Source organism: Ruditapes philippinarum, unplaced genomic scaffold, assembly GCF_026571515.1.
Source record: "Ruditapes philippinarum isolate M1 unplaced genomic scaffold, ASM2657151v2 ctg1831_1_1_1_1, whole genome shotgun sequence".
Lineage (NCBI taxonomy): Eukaryota > Metazoa > Mollusca > Bivalvia > Venerida > Veneridae > Ruditapes > Ruditapes philippinarum.
In genome coordinates, this window is record NW_026858185.1 from 151,539 (window position 1) to 174,663 (window position 23,125).

At 34.3% G+C, this 23,125-nt stretch overlaps 1 protein-coding gene across 1 annotated transcript; it reads left to right on the forward strand.

Annotated features, from left to right (window-relative positions):
• Positions 1 to 6,202: 6,202 nt before the first annotated feature.
• Positions 6,203 to 23,125, forward strand: LOC132752443 (uncharacterized; the record flags this gene model as incomplete). Its single annotated transcript, XM_060742769.1, is given in 10 exon segments — positions 6,203 to 6,260; positions 7,574 to 7,637; positions 12,420 to 12,584; positions 13,602 to 13,762; positions 14,282 to 14,448; positions 14,828 to 15,065; positions 17,488 to 17,562; positions 19,007 to 19,172; positions 22,242 to 22,393; positions 23,048 to 23,125. Coding segments are annotated over 8 exon segments (1,167 nt in total), but the record flags the coding sequence as incomplete, so codon positions are not given.

Genomic DNA, 23,125 nt, shown 5'->3' on the forward strand with positions numbered 1-23,125 from the left:
AATCATTGAACCGGAAAATGCTGACAATATGCACAACTAGACTTGGTACTGATCATTCCTGTAAAGTTTGGATGAAATTGCACCTGTAGTTTATGAGGAGTAGTCCGGACAAGCTTTTGTGTATCTGGCAACACACAGAAAAAGAAACCTTTTTATCAAAGGGCCATAACTCGGCCCAAAAATCATTCAAACCGGAAAACCCTTGCAATATGCGCAAGGACTTGAGCTACAGATTAATCCTGTAAAGTTTCATTGAAATTGCATTAGTGGTATAAGAGAAGTAGTCCGGACAAACTTTAAAATTAAAAATTATTAAAGGGCCATAACTCTGACAAAAATCATTGAACCGGAAAATGCTGACAATATGCACAACTAGACTTGGTACTGATCATTCCTGTAAAGTTTGGATGAAATTGCACCAGTAGTTTAAGAGGAGTAGTCCGGACAAGTTTTGTGACGGACGGACGGACAGACAGACAGACAGACGGACAGACAGACGACGGAGAAGTGATCCCTATATGTCGCCACTACTCCGTAGAGGCGACACAAAAATGACAACTGTAATTTTACTAATAAAAACAGAAATACAAAACCTCCTTCTAATATTTTAGACTTTTGTATCAAAACGCGACCTAATTGAATGATTTGGGTTTGGTAGGCCTTACGCGAAGTTATTGATGTCCTTGGCAATTTATGATTTTACAAGCCATGCCTTTTTGAAATTTATTTATATTATTATAATTGTAACCTATAAGCAGATGAAGTGTTGTTTGCCCCATCTAATTTACGCCCCAAGACGATTCGTCAATTTAGCTGTATTAATTTTATATCTAAGTGATAGTAAAATTAAATGTGAATTAGTTTGAAAAATACATTAAATCCATTTGCATTATCAAAACAAATATTGATTAAACTGTTTGAGGTTAAATAATAAAGATGAGAGTTAAATTTTAAGTTTAATTGCCGTGAATTTATAGGGAATAATTTTATATTCTAGATCCTGGTCCTGGCTGAAATTTAGAGTATTACAGCTGTAGCTTCTATACCATAAATTTAACATGGAAAGGACTGTTCTTGGGAAAATGCTGACGTAACTGATGGGAGCAGTTTTTCTTACCAATCATAGGTCATACTTAAATAGCTTCTTTTAAAAAAGTTTTTGTTGTTTTTTGTACATAATTTACTGTCAATATGAAACTTCAGCTGTATCTTAATTTCTATGCTTTTTTATTATGTAAATCTTAGAAGATAAGCATTTTAAGATAAAACAAATCACTAAGTTGATTAATTATATATAATTTGAGATTGACCAAGTCAATTTTAACTAGTAACTTCTTATTTTATTTGCAGAAGCAGTAGAAGTATTCAAACACCATCATGAAACACTTAAGACATACCCAGAGAGCTCTAGATGAAGTACTAGTGGTAGATTGGAACAGATTGTAGCTTAATTGTTAAACTAAAAGGACTTCTTAAATCGTTTGAATTTAAGCAACACTTGAACTGTAGTTTTGAAATAAAATAGCTGAAGTATTTAACCTTTTCCCTTATATAAGCGTGTTTCGACGGCTTCCCCCCCCCCCCTTTTTGAGGCCTCAAACAGTGACAAAATGCCCTATTTAGGCCCCAAACACTGTTTTCCGTTTGAGAAATGTTGTTAAAAAAGTGACCACTTTTTCGGCGCCGTCCCCCATCCAAATATATCATCAGGGGGTTGCCAGAAGGGGGATGTGCCCCCTTCTGTTTGGGGGTTTGAAGAGGGGCGGACTCACCCTTATCGCCAAGAAAATTTTGGACATGTGACAGGCTAAAAATGGCCTCAGGTCAATCTTAGGGTAACTAGTAACCGACGCTGAAAAGCCTTTTACTCTATCTGAATTCATTGAGAAGTTGTCGCACTTTGAAATCAGTTTTGATGGGGAAAAAAAACAATGCAAAATAGTGATTTTTGGCAATTTTGAGACGTCCCCCCGTTGCCATGGTAACAGGAAATTTACCATTGAGCATGCTGTTACAGAGGCTATGGTGTAGTCAACATTTGTGCCAAGTTTCATTAGTATTGAAGCATTTTTCATAGTTTCATAGCAGTTTGAACTTGTTACAGGAGGCTTTTCAATGAAAACGGCCAATTTTTGCAATATGCTCATGGGGTAAAAGGCTAATAGTGTCTTGATTTTTTCTGTTACAGTACTTTGCTTTATATTAGAATTAAAGTATGTTGAAATGACATTGAAACTTCAACGTTGTGCCAACTTTCAAATTCGAACATAAATCTAACGTTATTTCAACGTTGAAATCTGACCATACTTCAACGTTGTTCACCGTTGATGTGCCTGCTGGGTTACTTCTATCAAGGACCTATTGGCGGTTTTTTTTTAATATTATTCAAAATTCTATGAAAGTTTGATGCTAAATGCATCAATAATGATTTTTTTCAATCAATATCTAGGCTATAATCGGCATAGATATTGCCTGCACATAAAATATTGCGTTGGAGTTATCAACAATAAAAGTATGCGTGGGAGTTACCCAAATCATTTTTCTCTCGTGTAATGGAATAGAAAATGACCTGTCAACATTTAACATGCCTAATATTTACATTTTCAAATAAAGAAATTCTATGAAACATTTTCTCTTTGCTAACTCGACGTAGTTTAATCAAATTCATAAAAAATACAAATTTTGCGTGAATGTTACCCGAAATATAATTGTTCACATTGAAAATTTCTGTTGAATTTTTGAGTGTTTGTAAAAGCTATGAGCACAGGGGTGGAAAATAAAATATAGGCGGCAACAATTCTTTATTCTGCGTAGGCTGCAACATGTCTCGTATGTAAGTATAAGGGATATAATAAAGAATTATCTGAAAAAATACATGTGAAGCGAGGTTTTTAGGCCGCCATATTTGTCTGTACGCGTAACCGTAAAAGTCACGTGATTCCTACCGTGTATTAGAAGGCCGTTTAAAAACTTAGGGGGAGATAGAGGATTATAAACATTTACTTATACAATTCACCGAGTCCCAATCGTTCACTATGTTTCCCAGGCGGAGAACGCATGAAGAGATTCAATTTTACAGGTGGAAACCGATACTGTGGTAAGAAAATTGTCTTCAAATTTCTTTGTAAATGCATATTTCACAAAACTTCATAGCCTATTCTGATCTCGTATGATTACTTTATCCGACAGGCATCTCGAAAACTCGCCAAATCTTTGTTAACTTATTAGATCATTATCGACAACTGCACAAGAAAAATCACAAAATTGGTAAAATCGCTCTTTGATAGCCAATAACTTGACATCCAAGCAAACTTCTAAACATTTGTTATCGCTCTAAAGGTTCTTTATTAACATATCCTCATCTACAAACGCCTGTTCTATTTCTATTTCGTATTTTTGGAGTATAATAATCGTTTAAGCGAATTTTAAAAAATGAACGCATGAGCCGAACTTTTCGTGTGGTATCATCAGACTGCAAAATGAACGCATGAGCAGGCGGATTTTTTGGTTACTCCAGTTTTCATGGATATCTCACATGTTATCGATCACTGAACCTTGAAATTCCAAAATTTTCGTTCCGAATGTTTGAGCAAACAGAATTCCTATTTTCATACCTTATGACGAATTGCTTATAAGATGAAGGTCTGTTCGGTTCTGTGAAAATATAATAAATCCTCATTGCTAAAACTTTGAGTAAAATATTTGCAAAATACAACATCATTGGTTGATGGTATGTTATAATTAAAGATGTAACATACACTTAAAGATCCTGTGACTCAAAATTTTATGTTCTTATATGAAAAATCTTTGGCTTAAATAAAGAATTAACAATGTTAAAAGTTACAGAAAACCTTTTTGATAAGGATATTGCCAAAATTTAAAATTTCCGACAATAAAAGGAGATAATTAGAAATCTGTTTTTTGGTAAAAAAATAAATCAGTTTTGCATTCAAATAAAAATTTCAAAACATTTTTCCTCCAGAAATATCATATAATGTGTTTAATAATGTCAACTTCTTAAGTATATGTTTTTCATAAGAACTGACTTTATATACAACTTTGGCAAGGATGTAACATCCTTAACCTTTTCCCTTATATAAGCGTATTTCGACGGCTTTTTGCCCCCCCCCACACTTTTTGAGGGCTCAAACAGTGGAAAAATGTCCTATTTAGGCCCCAAATACTGGTTTTCGTTTGAGAAATGTTGTTAAAAAAGTGACCACTTTTTCGGCGCCGCCCCCCATCCAAATGTTACATCAGGGGGTTGCCTGAGTGGGTTTGAAGGGGGGCGGAGTCCCCCTCATCGCCAAGAAAATTTTGGACATGTGACAGGCTAAAAATGGCCTGAGGTCGATCTTAGGGTAACAAGTAACAGACACTGAAAAGCCTTTTACTCTATCTCAATTCATTGAGAAGTTGCAGCACTTTAAAATCAGTTTTGATGGGAAAAAAACAATGCAAAATAGTGATTTTTGGCAATTTTGAGACGTCCGCCCGTTGCCATGGTAACAGGAATTTAACGATTGAGCATGCTGTTACAGAGGCTATGGTGTAGTCAACATTTGTGCCGAGTTTCATCGGTATTGAAGGAAGCATTTTTCATAGTTTCATAGCAGTTTGAACTAGTTACAGGAGGCTTTTCAATGAAAACGGCCATTTTTCGCAATATGCTCATGGGGTAAAAACATACAGGATCTGTAAGCAAGAATATATATATCAACTTCCTTACAACAAAATGAACATACAAGAAAATGTTGAAATAACACATAATTTTTTAGGTTCATATTAAGTTTTTCTTTTAGAAATGATACACTTTTTATTTTAATGAAGAATAGGCAAAGTATTTATCAAAATGTGTTTCAAATTACCTCCCTTTATTTACAGAACTTTAAATTCGAAAATATCAATGTAAGATTTGTAATATTGGTAATAATTTATTTGAGTATCATGTTTATCATATTAGACTATTTAAGTTTTGAGGTACAGGGACTTTAAAAGAGTATACATACGCTAGCTATTATTTGTCATTTGTCCTTTGTTGTATTTGTTGTTAAATATTATGCGTGTATGATAGTAATTGTATACAATTATTCAGGATTCATGATTTAATTATCAAAGTACATATTTTGTAAAACAATCATTTACAATGCGTGCAAATATCAAGGACTTTTCCAAAGTGTCATGTAAGATTATTATATAAATCAGCTTAATGTCGTCAGTTGTTGATTTTATTCAACATGACAAGACTTAGTTATCTCTCCGTTTTATGTATTAAACAATATTCATTTGTTTAAGTTATTCAATAAGAGGTTGTTTATTAAAGCTGATAATATGTCTTACAAACGAGGAATTACTTCAATTTCACACGATCTTTCCCAACAGACCTCGTACTTTTGCTTATTAGCATATATACATACAGCGTACAAAGTATATTTTAATTTGTAAAAAAAAAGTGTCTCTCACTTATTTGAAATAAAATTTGAAATTTTTGAAGTTTGAATATGTTAAATTTGTTAGATAATTAGGAAAAACTTGGGTTTTTAAAAATACCACCTGCTCATGCGTTCATTTTGCAAACCTATGAAACCACATGAAAAGTTCGGCTCATGCGTTCATTTTGAAAATTCGCTTAAACGATATTATACTCCAAAAATACGAAATAGAAATAGAACAGGCGTTTGGTGGATGAGGATATGTTAATAAAGAACCTTTAGAGCGATACAAATGTTTTGAAGTTTGCTTGGATGTCAAGTTATTGGCTATCAAAGAGCGATTTTACCAATTTTGTGACTTTTCTTGTGCAGTTGTCGATAATGATCTAATAAGTTAACAAAGATTTGGCGAGTTTGAGATGCCTGTCGGATAAAGTAATCATACGAGATCAGACTAGGCTATAAAGTTTTGTGAAATATGCATTTTCAAAGAAATTGAAGACAACTTTCTTACCACAGTATCGGTTTTCCACCTGTAAAATTTATCTCTTCATGCGTTCTCCGCCTGGGAAACATAGTGAACGATTGGACTCGGTGCAATTATTCAATTAACATTAGCTTAGTCATTTATCTTTAATATGTTTTATGTTCATTTCAGATTGACCGTGGTCATTGTTCATCATAATAAAGACATATGAATAAATGGACCTTGTTCTTATTTATCAAAATAAATATTTAGTTGTATAAGACCTTAAGTATTTCACACGATTAAAAAATTCTCACGATAAAACTCCCGCGAAAAAGTTTGCGGCAATTGTCAGCTGTGCAGCAGCCCAGTGATTAATCTAGATGTGCGTCTTGCGTAAAATACGCATAAAAATAGAAAAAGACGCACAGTTTCAAAATATGTGCGTTCAATTTGACGCATGCAAATCAGGTGGTTTATAATCGAAAATATCACGATTAGTGATTTCTATGTACTGTTTTAATCAGTTGAATAATTTTTCAATTTCTTCAGTTGAATAATTTAATTTCCGATGATTACTTGTGCAAGACTAATCCCCCATTTGCTTGAAACGTTAAATCCCTGTGATCGGTAACCGCCCATTATCGGCATTAGCCAATCAGAGCGCCCATTTTGCATGAGAGCGAATCGCCTACAATGGTGAAATATGCAGAGATCTGCCTGTGCCATTGGCGCTAAAAAATGAGAATGGCACAGGAAAATCGTCAGCAAAGGGCCAAGGGTGCATCTAAAATCTGTGCCAGACTTATATTGTATGTTATTTCGTCATCCAGACAAAACTGGTACCAACAGCAACAGGTTACCCATTCCCATGTAATTCCGCATATTCTGAGTTTATCCATTTCCCTATAGCATTTTTCCAAGTTATCTACTTACCTTATCCCTTTCCCACACAGATAAGCATTTCTACTACCGTAAATTTAATCCAATAAACAAACAAAAAATCATTAATCTACTTAATATTTTAAATAAATATCGGTAACTGAAAAAAAAAAGTGTGTTGCTATTTTAAGAAATGCTGTAAGTTACAGTATAATCTGACAGGTGTGTAAATTGAATTCCCCTAAGGTCACTCAAGTTCATGCAGAGTGTAAAAATAAGAGATGTCTATTACGTCATCAGAATATTTGACAGGGTGATTAACCAATCAGGGAAACATTGTGCATGACTTTTTTTCATGATCAAAAGGTCTGTCTGTGTATGCTTTCTACACAGAGGCATACAAGGAGCAATAAAAGTCGTCAGTATGTATACAGTGTGATAGGGACATTTTGTGCAAATTACGAACAATTAAAATGGATAATGCACAGTATTAGACATAAGTAGTAAGAAAATATAAATTATGCAAATTAGATCTTTGAGCAGCCAATAAAAATTGTTTTGCCTGCAATTAATATTAGTACCCAAAAAAACACTTTTTTATACACTTTAATTACTGAATCGCTTGTTATAAAAACATGCAAATCATGTCAAGGATCATTCTGCTATTAAAAAAAAAAATATTGCTAAGACGCATTTATTTTGCTACATGACTCATTGATTTTGCTAAAGGACTCATTGTTTTCAAACATGTGCGTCATCCGACGCATTGTAAGGAATTTCTAGATTAATCACTGCAGCCGGACGAGGAAGATTATCCAAATCGCCAATACGTTATCCATTGCATAGGTCTACTGTTTGTAAGTGAATGTTAACTGAATATATAAAATCTACGAAGTGATGTTGGCTATATTATTAAAATCTTTAGTGGTCGGGTAGCCTCGTGATTCGGCGTGAACGGCTCGACACATTTTGGTATTTTTACAGACTTTTTCCATATCTGAAAAACCGTTGGAAAAAAACCATCGCTCGTCCTAAATTATCTCGATGTCTCTGACAACTCTAATAAGTTGGACTAGCGACTGGTCGGGTACCATCAATCGGACACTTTCTTAAATATTTCATACAGCTTTCACAATTTTAGAAAATTTGACACAGAAAAGCAAGGATATTATTCAAGAGATAGCTAGTTTGTTTATATCTGATATTGTTGACACTTCTACATTTATTTGAGCCGTATTGAGGCCTCTATTGGGGGGGGGGGGGGGGGCATCAAAATTTCCTAAATTGCCCTCACAAGCATGCATGTGTTGGGACAGATATTTATAACTTCATAATCTAATCCAGATAATGGCTTTAGTTTTAATTCTAACCTAAAATACATTATTGCATATGTTACTATAATAAGTAATGAAAATGCGTTTCTTTTTTCTGAATATGACATGCGAAACCCGTATTTGAGAAAGTGTGCCAATAAGCCATATTGGCACACTTGCCAAGTGTGCCAAAATCCCATATTGAGGCTATTTCCGGTTATCACGCACCTGTTGTACAGTAACGGCAGAACGTCCGCGTGTATACACATAACGTAATTGACAACCGCATCGCAAAAAAATGGCCGTCAAAAGGACGTTGAAATCTTATGCGAATCGCTTGATGGATTAAGATAATATAATCGAACAATACGGACAGCCAATTAATAAATATATTAGAACAATTACGTACGTTATTACTTGATTTTATTCCAGTCTGAAAAACTGCTGCGGAACATATCATATGCAATAAACAGGTCATAACATGGGACAAGTGTGTCTTTAGTCCATATTGGCACACTTGGTTCAAATTTGCCCTCGGGGCTAAAGCCCTTGGGCAAATATGTCACCAAGTGTGCCAATATGGACAAAAGGCACACTTGCCCCATGTAATAATCTCTACATATTCCTGCAGCATATGCTGAAATTTTGATTATTCTATATTGTTTATTCTGAAGTTATTAAAGCTAGAGAAAGAGGTCAGGTATTGCACTTTTGACAGAATTTTCAATGTCAATATGTTTCTGTAATAGACAAAAAACTATTAGGCTAACATTTAAGAAGAATCAAATCAATTTAATTAATTAATTTTAGATGAAACTTTCATTAATTGTTGATATTAGAGCAGCTAATTTATCGCCAACCACTGGGTAAAGAAAATAATTAATTGGTGTTTTTCATTGGGCTGTCTGCGTTTGATGGTTGTCCAGTTTTGGTGGTTTCAAACTAGTAAAGCACCAGTGAATTTTGCACGGGAAACTGAAATTTAAAAATGAAAAAGAAAATCACTGCTTCTCTATGCAGGAATTTACATCACTTTAAATTTCCAATAAATGCAGGTTCTTAAATATAGTATAGGGGTCCAAGGACAAATTCAAGAAGTCCAAGGACAAATTCAATCAATATTTTGCTATCGCGTTTTAAAAAAAAAAGTAGACCAATTTTCATACCTATGTATGCAATCATAGCACAATCTTTTAATAATCGTTAACAGTGATTAATCTAGAAATTCCTTACAATGCGTCTGATGACGCACATGTTTGAAAACAATGAGTCCTGTAGCAAAATCAATGAGTCAAATGCGTCTTAGCAGAAATTTTTTTAATGGCAGATCCTTGACATGATTTGCATGTTTTTATAACAAAGGATTAAGTAATTAAATAAGTGAATAAAAAAGTTATTTTTGGTACTAATATTAGATCTAATTGCAGGCAAAACCATTTTTATTGGTTGCTCAAAAATCTAATTTGCATAATTTATATTTTCTTACTACTTATGTCTAATACTGTGGATTATCCATTTTAATAGTTCGTAATTTGCACAAAATGTCCCTGTCACACTATATAAATACTGACGACTTTTATTGCTCCTTGTATGCCCCTGTGTAGAAAGCATACACAAACAGACCTTTTGATCATGAAAAAAAGTCATGCACAATCATTTTCCCTGATTGGTTAATCATCCTGTCAAATATTCTGATGACGTAATAGACATCTTTTTTTTTTACACTGCCTGAACTTGAGTGACCTTAGGGGAAATCAAAACACACCTGTCAGATTTTACTGTAACTTCAGTCCAAGCGAAACATCGTCGGACCGTCGGTCATGTCCGGTAATTTTTTGAAAGGTCCGACAAATTTAGAAAGTTCTCCGGACCTACTGTCCAGTAATTTTTTTTAGCAGTAGAACTATAAAAAAAGAAACTCTTTTCACGTTTCTAGGCGCTCTGTCTCCAGTTTGCTTAGAAAGCAAAAACAATGTCGCCCTTATTAGGATAAACACGTGCAATAATTTTCCAATTGTCAAAATCTTCCACGCTCCGCCTATATCGTAACGGTCTGTTAAACCAATTTTCATTGGTCGGTATAATTGGAAAACCAATGAAACGCGGCGATACAACTGAGCGGATGTTGGAAGTCAACAGGTGACATCTCCGGAGTGTTGATAATTGCCGATCAAATACATGTACATGTATCAACAAACAACAATATTAACAGATGTCAATTAAGACCAATAAGGGACATACATAGCGCATAAATTTGCTTAGTGCATAAATTTGTCGGTAAGTCTAGTAATCATGTTGATATACATGTATGTTTGCTTTACAAAAACTTGTCGCCAAAAACTTCAGTCAAACATTTTGATTTTTACAATTTTTTTTGTCAAATGCTTCAATGGCGAATGAAAATGATTGGTAAATAAACTTCTGTAAACACTCGTAGTGGTGAATATCCGATGATTATTCTTTATAAGAATTTCTGTAAGAACAGTTGTAAATAATTTAAAAGAAGTTAAAATTTATTTGTGATGATGATCGTGATGCTCGAATATTAAATGTAACTTAAAGTATTTATTAGAGGACAATATTATTTATAATTCAGTGGAAAAAAACAACATCCATATGAACCTTATTAAGTTCATATTAACTACGACTCTGAACTGTCAAGAAATACTTTTTTTGGGGAAATATTGAAATTGATGAATTATATGATTTACTAAAAAGTGTTTTTACTTTTTTTTATTTCAGCACAAAGTCACCTGGCTGCAGTGACTAAATCAAAACAAGCTACATGAAACCTATGATAATGATGATAGAGAAGAAAAAACATAAGACTGCCTGCAAGCATTCAGTTCATTAATGATTTTACAACATTTGTAATTTTGCTGTTTATTGTTACAAAATAATATTTAATAAACTTTTACGAGCATGTATTGTTTTAGTCAACCTAATGTTTGGTCAATCTTGTCCTGTAAAATACCAGGTTTCACAGGACCTATTGTCCTGTAAGATAATTTCAAGTTTCACTGGGACTGTAACTTACAGCATTTCTTAAAATAGCAACACTTTTTTTTTGAGTAGATTTATGATTTTTTGTTTGCTGTATTGGATTAAAATTACGTTAGTAAAAATGGGGTGGTAGAAATGCGTATCTGTGTGGGAAAGGGATTAGGTAAGTAGTTAACTTGGAAAAAATGCTATACGTACAATGTAGATGGATAAACGTTATTACAGGGGAATGGGTAACCTGTTGGTACCAGTTTTGTCTGGATGACTAAATAACATACAATAAAAGTCTGGCACAAATTTAAGATGCACCCTTGGCCCTTTGCTGACGATTTTCCTGTGCCATTCTTATTTTTTTAGCGCCAGTGGCGCAGGCAGATCTCTGCCTTGACTTCATTTTATATTTCACCATTGTATTATGCAAAATGGACGCTCTGATTGGCTTATGCCGATAATGGGCGGTTACTTGGGATTTAACGTTTTAAGCAAATAGGGGATGAGTCTTGCACCTGTAATCATCGGAAATTAGATTATTCAACTGAAGAAATTGAAAAATTATTCAACTGATGAAATTAAAGTAATCAAACGCTACATAAAAATCACTAATTTGACGTGATATTTTGGATTTTGCATGCGTCAAATTGAACGCACATATTTTGAAACTCTGCGTCTTTTTCGATTTTTATGCGTATTTTACGCAAGACACACATCTAGATTAATCACTGCGTTAAAAGTACTTAAGGAATCTATCATTTTTGATAAATGAAAATGTCAAACTTAAAAAATTACCTTAAAATTGTTAGGTTGGCATGTTTTGTGCCATGAAGGAAATTTCCAATATAAACATCTACACTTCTGGGATTTTTATCTTTAAATGGTCTTGCTGAGACTAGAAAGTTATGGTTTCAAGCCTTATTTTATTCTAATTTATTTTAGTTTGATTATGTTGGAAGCTAGAATTTGTATAAGCTTATTGAAACACTCTGGTACTAAGCAATGAGTGTACAGCTTCTTGGTCATGGAAACAATGGCATGAATATTTGTGGTCTAAGACTTTAGAAACTGAAAAAGACAGGACCACTCAATTTCGCTCATAATGATTTATTTACCATGTTAGGAATAATGCATAATATTTTATCTTGTTGATGAGGGTTAAGTCAAGTTTGAAGGAAAGTAAAGATAAAACTTCAAAATTGCAAGAAAAGCCAAAAAACAACAACAAAAAATAGCTTTCAAGATCTATAGAAAGTACATGTGTTTAGAAGTCTCTTATGTTATACACTTGTGATTTTTTAATTATTTTCTCCATGCCATCTGACATTTTAGATTGTCCCTGAAAGAAATAGTGTACAGGAAAAAGAATGGGTCGTTGGGGGTGGTCGAAAAAAAGATCCTTTGGCAGATCTCGCTTCTCCAGATACCAGTATGATCCAGAAGAAGATTCTTTACTTAATGACATACTTGCAGAACGGCTCATGATGGACTTGATAGGTAATATAACTTTACATACACTGCCAGTGTCACTGGGCTTTTCCAGTATCACGGTCAAGGTATTAAATTTGATTGTGTCAGGTTTTTCAGTACAGTATTTATTATGTACATGATACATGAAAGCATTGTCAGCAAACCAACCAAAGAGTCAGAGTGTCTTCAGCGTTTTTTTTCTCTACTTTGGGAATGGTGCCGGTACCAGACTGATTGGGACAAAATGCGTTATTTTTACCTAAATTGGGAATTTTTCTTTATGCATTCTTTCAGCTACAAATAAGATTAGTCATTATGAATAAAGATAGCTAACAGCTACCACTGTCCAGGTAGAACTATTGAGTGGTAATTTATATGAATATGTTGGATTTAAATGATTTCAGAGAAATCAGTTGGCCTTGTGGGAATTTGAACAGCCATTTTGGGAATTTAAACATTGGAAATTGGGAAATTTAATGTCTATTTTCTATTGGGAACAGTACCGTTTTAGGGTAGTAGTTATATAAAGAAAAAAATCACTGGTCTTTAAAAAATGTATTGCAATGATATAAAAATGATAGCCACAAGTGGTCAGGGATTAGTTGTAGTATATAGCAAAAATAGGGGGTATTCACAGTTCACTTTTCTCATGTATGTTCATGTGCTGGTAGGTGGTGTGTTCATGTGCTGGTAGGTGATGTGCTTATGTGCTGGTAGGTGATGTGTTCATGTGCTGGTAGGTGATGTGTTCATGTGCTGGTAGGTGAATGCATCCTTATTGTGAAATCTTTATTACTATTATACTTGACTCTTGTTGGAACTATAAGTGTTGTTAGCCTTACCAGTATAAGCACAGGTCAGCATTTACATCCGCACAGTCTGACCAGGCTCTCTTTACTGTTGGCTGATCCACTTAAAGTTTGAACTTGATAACCCTAATATTGATATTGGACGGTCCTTAAAATAGAAACAAGTATTAAAAGTCCATTAAAGTTATTCAGGGGGTGAAGGGTTAAAGATTAGAACATTACATTTACATTTTAGATAGACACAATTTATATCCCAGCCAGCCACATGGTAGTCAGTCAGTGATGATTGATGAAGATGATGATGATGATTTGATGGGGCATGATGATTTAGACGATGAAATCTGTTTTGGACATTTACGGGGAAATATTGTTGGCATTCAATATTATTCTGGAACTGTGAGTTCTTAACTTACTTTGCAAATTTTCGTTGCATATGTAAAACAGTATTTATGTTAACCAAAAAATTCAAAACCTGTACTATTTCATAAGCAAAGAAAAAGTCTGTTTATTTGACTATTTCAGAAGCCTTCACATTATTCTTTGTATCAGTAAGTTTCCAAGACAACTGTTAGAAAATTATGTGTAGTTTTCAGTAAAATAATATTTTTAACTAAGAAATGTTGTTAATCTAAAAAAAAAATTTACCTCTATAAAGTAGCATTACCTTTATGAATGAATGTTTACTTTTATAGTGAATTTATTATAAATTTACCTAATTTAAAATTTTACTTTATAAGTATTATTTTATCTAAATGATTCCCCCCTGAATAACATAATTTTACCTTATTTTACTTAGATGATATAATTTCATTGCCTGAATAATATTGATTTTACCTGAAATGTATAATATCTTGAAAATGGAATTTTATTCATATGATGTAATTTTACGTTACGTCACTCACATTTTGGTTACAGGTCAACATGAAAGAAATGGTTGCATTAGAGAGGGAGCCCGAGAATCGCTATGATATCAATGCCATCAAGGTGAAAAATGTTGGCAATGTTCAAGTTGGCCATATCAAAAGGGAGCTAGCCAGACCACTGGCTTACATTATGGACAAAGGATTGGCAAGGCTTGAAGGGTACTTTTTTTTTTTCAAAGATATAGTTGAATTACGGAGAACTTCTAATACACCATAAGAAGTATCTTGTTTTGATATTGACCCAAGGTTTTGTGTTAAAGATTCATCTTGCTGCTGTCTATTAGAAGTATTTAAATGACAAATAAAAAATGATAAATAAAAACAAAAAAACGCAATTTTTCATTTGAAAAGAAGGAAAAAACACCCTACCAACTATTTCTATTAACAATGGAAGTAGATTCAAACATTTCTTAAGCTGGGATGATTTTGCTTTGTACATATAATAACGACAGAGTTAACTGATTTTTCAAAAAGTTTTCTACATTTAAAAAAATGTTATATTCTTGTAAAGTTGATATACTTATTCTTACTTTAATAGGGTTGTTCCTTTTGGTGCCACCAATATGTACTCTATGCCTGTAGACATAAGCTTGTGGGGCAAACCTGAGAACCAGAAAGAGGCTGTGGACAAGTTAAAGAAGTCTGGTTTCTATCTGACTGGTGGGACACAGCCGGTAACCAGCCCAGGAAGTGGTATGTCATCATCATCACTGGGAGCTTCTGAATTCTCCTTGGCGGCAATTGAGCCTAGAAGAACATATCTTACTCCTGCAGAGGTCAATATTTTCTTCGTATTTATTAGCTCACCTGTCACAAAGTGACAGTATTAAGTGTGTTGTCAAATATATTTGTGTGATTAATTGGAAAAAAAAGTGCAGTTTTGCCTTAAATACTGTTTTTTAATTCATTTTAAACTTAATGAAACACCATATCCTGCAATTCATTTTGAAATACTGGACCAATACAGTTATGTCGGGCATTAATTGCAGACAGGAGAAAAATATTAGAAAATTACTGCATAAAAATCACTCTTATTCAATAATAAAATATCATTTGCCAGATGCCAATCATTGTGTTTCATTTTTTAGGGATTAACGCTTTCATTGAACAGAAGGGCATTTTAAAATGACTTGCCAATTATGTGAATACTCACCTGGCATTAAATGATTAAATAAAAATAAGCAAATTGTGTGTTGCCTGTCAAGCTGCAGACATGGCACTAACAAGATTTCAATAGAGCTTACAGTTTCACATGTACATATATACATCAATGTACAGTTTATGTTTACAAAATCAAAACAGGCCGAGTGTTCACAAAAATTTAAGGATCAGGATCAAATTAAAAACTAATATTCTTCATTGTTTATCCTCATAGATTATATATCTAATATTAATTTGATGAATTTAGGTTTGCGATGGCAAGTTTATGAAATTTTAGATAAATTTATTGTTATTTTTGTAAGATAAGGGAATTTTAGTAAATTTACAGTTGATCCAAATATTGATCCTGATCCTAAAATTGATTCTTATTTTGAAGTTAAAAGCTTGAACAGGACCTAAATGTGTTAGTCATAAATTCTATAAACTTATTTGTCAGACATAGAACAGAGCAAATGTCACAAAAACTTTTACTATTTATGCCAACAAATCTCAGTACATGTAATTCACTAAAAATGTATCAGTTATTTGGTATAAGATTTGAGTAGGAACATTGGATTTACATCTTTTGTCCCTGATTTGAACAACAAATTATAGATTTTAAGTCATTTTGATCAAAGTATATTGCCCTTAATTTTTATACCTAGGGTATCAAAACTTTGATAACAAGCTTGTTATTCATATTATATTACTTGCATTAAAATTGCTTATTCATAAATAAGCATTGTATATATCAGTGTATGAAGTTCAGTCAAAGAAAGATATTTTATTTAAAACATTTCTTTTTTTCTTTTATGAAATTTTTCCCAATCCGTAATTGCATGTCCGAATAAGTTACATCCGAAATCAGATCTATTTTCGACAACACATGAATGTATTTTAGTACACATTATCAGTGTAAATGACAACTATCAACAATTGATTTTACGATTTATAGCAAACAAATCATGTGTTTTAAAGTTTAAACCCGTGAATAGTGTCCAGTTTTAGCAAGTATTTTCATTGCAATATTGCAGTAGGCTGGAAAAATCGGCAATGGAGTTGGACTTCCGGTTTCACTTTATGCAAGTTTAATTAAGATTTATTTGCTAATAAAAGTCTGTTTTCAGATTTATTCCAACCATTTATTGTGTTTCTACTGAAAAATTAATAATTATCACGGAGCATCAGTATTTGACAGTCAAATTATGTTCTCAGTTTTTGGTATTAATTAATTGAAAATTTTACAAATATCAGCCGGCCAAAAAGTGTTTTTAAACGGTCATTTCGGCCGGCGGCCGGCTCTTATTGAGAACCCTGTATGTGTATAGTAAAAACTTAAAAAATCTTCTTTTAAAAAAACCCAATGAATGAGCTAGAGCTTAGATGTTTAGCATGAAACATCTTCTTATGGGTGTCTACCAAGTTTGTTCAAATAAAAGCCCTTGGGTTAAAATTAACTCTGCTGGTGGAGAGGGGGGGGGGGGGGGAGAAGGTCATTGTTTTTCCTTATATGTGTATAGCAAAAACTTAACATCATGAAACATCTTCTAATGGGTGTCTTAATTCCAAGTTTGTTCAAATAAAAGCCCTGGGGGTTTAAACTGGCCCCGCTTCGGGGGCCTATATACAGGTGAGCGACCTCAGGGCCATCATGGCCCTCTTGTTCACTTTCATGTGAGAAAGCGTCTGTGGTCGAGTGTTTAAGATTGCCGACTTTGAACCACTTGCCCTTCTCAGCTAAGCATTCTTATTGCTTCAAGAACTTTGACTTTTTCACTTTCATGTGAGAAAGCTAACGCTCTTGCTTTTAAAAGGGTGTTGGCTCTTTTCAGGTGCCTGCTGTTTGCTAAAATAATGCTTAGAGGGGCACCTGATGTTTTCCTTCACCAGTAAAGCTGGAAAGTTTTCAGTATCGGTACTACTTTAAATCTAACGAAATAAAGAAATTAATTTATTTGGATACAATTTTGTAATTTAAAAGGTGTTTTAGTCATGTAGGCAGTTTGCCTTAATATTGATGGTAATTTCGTACTTTATTTTTTCATTTTTTTATTATAGGTGAAAAATGAGCTGGATAAACTGTTTGAAAACATTGAGGAGGGAGACAAAACAAGTCTGGCTGATCCTGCCCAGGTATTTGTATATTCTAAATATTTTAATGTACATTGCCCGCTTAATTTTTGGGTAATGAGAATGTAGTAATACCCTGTGAGTGGAGTAGGAGATTAATGGAGGAATGAAATATACATAATGTATAATTAGAGGTATGTATGTACAGTAAAACTTGTCATATGTGACTTTCCATTGGACCATATCAAAAAGGTCACATATGACAGGGAGTTTTAATCCAGGTTCCCAAAAAAAATCATCAGTTGTTTCAAAATGCTATTTTTACTTGTTTGTCTTTTCTTTGATTGTGTTTTCATTGTGTTACATATATGTAATATTTTAATATGGTTTGTTGAAGATATAAGATAATTATGCCCCCACTTCAAAGAAGAGGGGGTATATTGCTTTGCATTTGTCGGTCCGTCGGTCCATAGACCAAATGGTTTCCGAGTGATAACTAATGAACCCTTAGGCCTAGGAACTTCAAACTTGGTATGGTGATTGGTCATGACCAGTAGATGACCCCTATTGATTTTGGGGTCAAAGGTCAAGGTCACATTGACCTTTTAAGTAAAAACGGTTTCCGATCAATAACCAAAGAACGCTTAGGCCTAGGAACTTCAAACTTGGTATGGTGATTGGTCATGACCAGCAGATGACCCCTATTGATTTTAGGGTCAAGGGGTCAAAGGTCAAGGTCACATTGACCTTGTAGGTAAAAACGGTTTCCAATCAATAACTAAAGAACGCTTAGGCCTAGGAACTTCAAACTTGGTATGGTGATTGGTCATTGGAGCATATAGTCGTCGGGTTGTCCGTCGTCCGTCCTTCCGTCCGTCCGTACGTACGTCCCGAATTCGTGTCCGGCCCATAACTTTGTTATTTGAAGTCGGATTTTAAAACTATTTCACAGAAATGATCACCATATTGAGACGACGTGTCGCGCGCAACATTTGGGTCGCTACCTTGAAGGTCAAGGTCACAGCATGACCTTGCAGCAAAATCGTGTCCGGCCCATAACTTCGTTATTTGAAGTTGGATTTTACAACTATTTCACAGAAATGATCACCATATTGAGACGACGTGTCGCGCGCAACATTTGGGTGGCTACCTTGAAGGTCAAGGTCACAGCATGACCTTGCAGCAAAATCGTGTCCGGCCCATAACTTCGTTATTTGAAGTTGGATTTTACAACTATTTCACAGAAATGATCACCATATTGAGACAATGTGTCATGCACAACATTTGGGTTGTTTTTACACTTTGAACTTTGTCTGTGACATAAGTCTGACACTACAAGAGGTATACCTTCCTGTGTCCAAAACCTATTCGGGGAGCATCATCCGGTTCAGCCGGCTCTTGTTTTGATATTGAATTTTCATAAGCTTCTAACTTACTGTCAATTCAAAGCATTTTACAAGTTTGGCGAGTTCAGCATAAAAGTGGTTATTGTTGGATCTTTTTACAGGCTATAGCCACACCCTTGTATCCCCACCAGAAGCAGGCATTAAACTGGATGGTAAAGAGAGAGAATAACGCCACCTTGCCGCCATTCTGGCAAGAGAAAAATGGGAAATACTTCAATACTGTGCTTAATTTTACCAGCAGCATAAGGCCGGATAGTGTAAGAGGAGGTAGGTATAGTATGCTAGTAGTGCACATGCAATCTTAAAAGCATATTATGCCTCAGAAGTGAATAAGCTTTTCTTTCTTTAGAAATGGCAAATATGAGTTTTATAATGTTTCAATAATGGTTTAAGAGCATCTTATATGCTTTTTCACCTAAAGAAAGAAGTGCTGAATATAACATAATTTGTCATTAAAGTGACAAAATGTATTTTGACTTCCATATGAAATACTAAATCAATAAAACTATTATTTGCTAAAAAGCAGCAGAAGCAAAAGATAGTTTAGGTAATTGGCCAGTTAGTAATTTTTTGGAAACAACAGGACACCAAAAATGTTTTGAGAAATTAAGTTTGACATAAAAGCATTTTTGAGACATAATGGGCCTTTAATCATTTCATTGTTTATATATAGGTGAAATGTAGCTGTTAAAAACCTGAGTCAATTTGAGTTGTTTGTGAAACATTTTCTTGTGCCGATGACAATATTTTTTGTTCTGGTCAACTTTTACCTTCCTTGAATATATTAAAAGAACTTTACTATAGTTCTACTTTAAGAGTATGTCTTTCAAATAACATAAGTACTTTAATTATGGCGGCAATTGTTTGCCTATGATATCTATCTTTCAAGTTTTTAGCTCACCTGACCGCGAAGTGGTCAAGGTGAGGTATAGAGATGGGGCTATGTCCGGCGTCGTTCGTCGTCAACAATTGGGTTGTTAGCAGTCACAGTTTTGATTGGATCATTGTCAAACTTTGTCAGAATGTTTGTCTCAATGAAATACAGATCGAGTTCGAAGATGGGTCATCTCCGGTCAAAAACTAGGTCACAGGAGCTAAAAATAGAAAAAGCTTGTTAACTCTCTAGTGGCTGCAGTTTTGATCCAAATATTCTGAAAATTTGTCAGGAAGGTTGTTTTGATGATTTCTAGGTCAAGTTCGAAGATGGGTCATCTGCGGTCAAAAACTAGGTCACAGGAGCTAAAAATAGAAAAAGCTTGTTAACACTCTACTGGCTGCAGTTTTGAACCAAATATTCAGGAAATTTGTCAGAAAGGTTGTTTTGATGATTTCTAGGTCAAGTTTGAATATGGGTCGTCTCCAGTCAAAAATTTGGTCGCATTGCCCAAATATGGAAAACCTTTTTAACACACGAGAGGTCACTTTTTTGACTCAATTTTCATCAAACTTGGCCAGGATGCTTGTCTAAGACATTGCTTGGATGCGGTTGATGGGTCAGGGGAGCGATCCAGGGCCATCATGGCCCTCTTGTTAGCTCACCTGTCACAAAGTGACAGGGTGAGCTTTTGTGATCGCTGTCCGTCCGGCGTCCGTCCGTAAACTTTTACTTTAAATGACATCTCCTCATAAACCACTAAGCCAATTTCATCCAAACTTCACAGGAATGTTCCTTTGGTGGTCACCTTTAAAAATTGTTCAAAGAATTTTATTCCATGCAGAACTCTGGTTGCCATGGCAACCGAAAGAAAAAACTCTAAATATCTTCTTTTAAAAAACCATAAGAGCTAGAGCTTAGATATTTGGCATGAAACATCTTCTAGTGAGTGTTTACCAAGTTTGTTCAAATAAAAGCCCTGGGGTCAAAATTGGCCCCGCCCCGGGGGGTCATTGATTTTCCCTATATGCATATAGTAAACACTTAAAAAATCTTCTTTTAAAGAACCATGAGAGCTAGAGCTTAGATATTTGGCAAGAAACATGTTCTAATAAGTGTCTACCAAGTTTGTTCAAATAAAAGCCCTGGGGTCAAAATTGGCCCCGCCCCAGGGGGTCATTGATTTTCCCTATATGCATCTAGTAAAAACTTAAAAAATCTTCTTTTAAAGAACCCAAAGAGCTAAAGCTAAGATATTTAGCATGAAACATGTTCTAATAGGTGTCTACCAAGTTTGTTCAAATAAAAGCCCTGGGGTCAAAATTGGCACCGCCCCGGGGTCATTGATTTTCCTTATATGTGTATAGCAAAAACTTAAAAAATCTTCTTTGAAAAAACCCAAATAGCTAGAGTTAAGATATTAAGCATGAAACATCTTTTAGTGAGTGTCTACAAAGTTTGTTCAAATAAAAGACCTGGGGTCAAAATTTTTTTCCCTATATGCATATAGTAAACACTTAAAAAATCTTCTTTTAAAGAACCATGAGAGCTAGAGCTTAGATATTTGGCAAGAAACATGTTCTAATAAGTGTCTACCAAGTTTGTTCAAATAAAAGCCCTGGGGTCAAAATTGGCCCCGCCCCAGGGGGTCATTGATTTTCCCTATATGCATCTAGTAAAAACTTAAAAAATCTTCTTTTAAAGAACCAAAAGAGCTAAAGCTAAGATATTTAGCATGAAACATGTTCTAATAGGTGTCTACCAAGTTTGTTCAAATAAAAGCCCTGGGGTCAAAATTGGCACCGCCCCGGGGTCATTGATTTTCCTTATATGTGTATAGCAAAAACTTAAAAAATCTTCTTTGAAAAAACCCAAATAGCTAGAGTTAAGATATTAAGCATGAAACATCTTTTAGTGAGTGTCTACAAAGTTTGTTCAAATAAAAGACCTGGGGTCAAAATTGGCCCCGCCCCGGGGGTCATTGATTTTCTTTATATGTGTATAGCAAAAACTTAAAATCTTCTTTGAAAAAAACCCAAATAGCTAGAGTTTAGATATTAAGCATGAAACATCTTCTAGTAAGTGTCTACAAAGTTTGTTCAAATAAAAGCCCTGGGGTCAAAACTGGCCCGGCCCCAGGGGTGTCATTGTTTTTAACTATATGTGTATAGTAAAAACTTTAAAAAAATCTTCTTTTAAAAAGCCCAATGAGCTAGAGCTTAGATGTTTAGCATGAAACATCTTCTTATGGGTGTCTACCAAGTTTGTGCAAATAAAAGCCCTTGGGTTAAATTGGCCCTGGGGGGGTGGGGGGGGCCTATATACAGGTGAGCGACCTCAGGGCCATGATGGCCCTCTTGTTTTTATAGGAATTATAGTACAATAGAAACATGGTTGATTAAAATTCAATGAAAGTCAACAAGTTCTTGCCTGATAAATTTTGTAAATTATTCATAATACAGGTATTCTAGCAGATGACATGGGACTCGGTAAAACTCTAGAGATGATTACATTAATTATAACAAACTTTGTAGACAACAAACCATTGGCCACACCTGTTGATGGTCTTGTGAGACAATCCAAATCTGAGAAAATGGCAGGCAAAAAGTCAAAGGTTCGCATAGATTTTTTTCTACCCTTTAATGATTTAACTGAAGTTACTTGATTTTAATTTACTCATAGTTTTTTTTAATAGCTTGTTTATTTCAAAGAAAATGATGAGTTATTCTGATTGCTGTATTGTCTTTGTCAGTGTTGCTGTGCAAAAATATTTATGTAGCCTAATCATTCAAACATTTTAATAGGTATCAACAAGAAACTTGGAATACTTGATTATCCTGACAAGGTGCAGTTGTTAGACAAGGGCATACTTCTAAAAGTTATATTTTTTTAGTTAAGTTGGTTTTTATCATAGAATGTTCATGCCTTTTAAGTTGAATGATTTCAAAACTATGAAAAATATCAACACAAAACTTGGCACACTTGATTATAATGGCAATAGGCAGTATATTGCAAAGGCCATACTTATTTGATATTTGATAGTCTTTGCCATTAACAGACGAGTGTTAACACCTCATCTTGTTAGATCAGTGAGTCAAAGGTCATGTCATCTTCACATCTCTACTTTGCCTAAATGCAGTCTTAATATTTGGTAGCATGGTTTGGAAAGTGATTAATGCATGTTTAGTAGCCAATAGGAACACAAATATTCCAAAAACCTCTCTTATATGATTTTGAATTAACACAAAATAACCTTTCATTATTATAGATGCTTCCTACTAGTAGCAGTCTTCATTCTTCTATGAAGAAAACACAAATAAAGCTGGAGAAAAAGAAGTCGCTATCT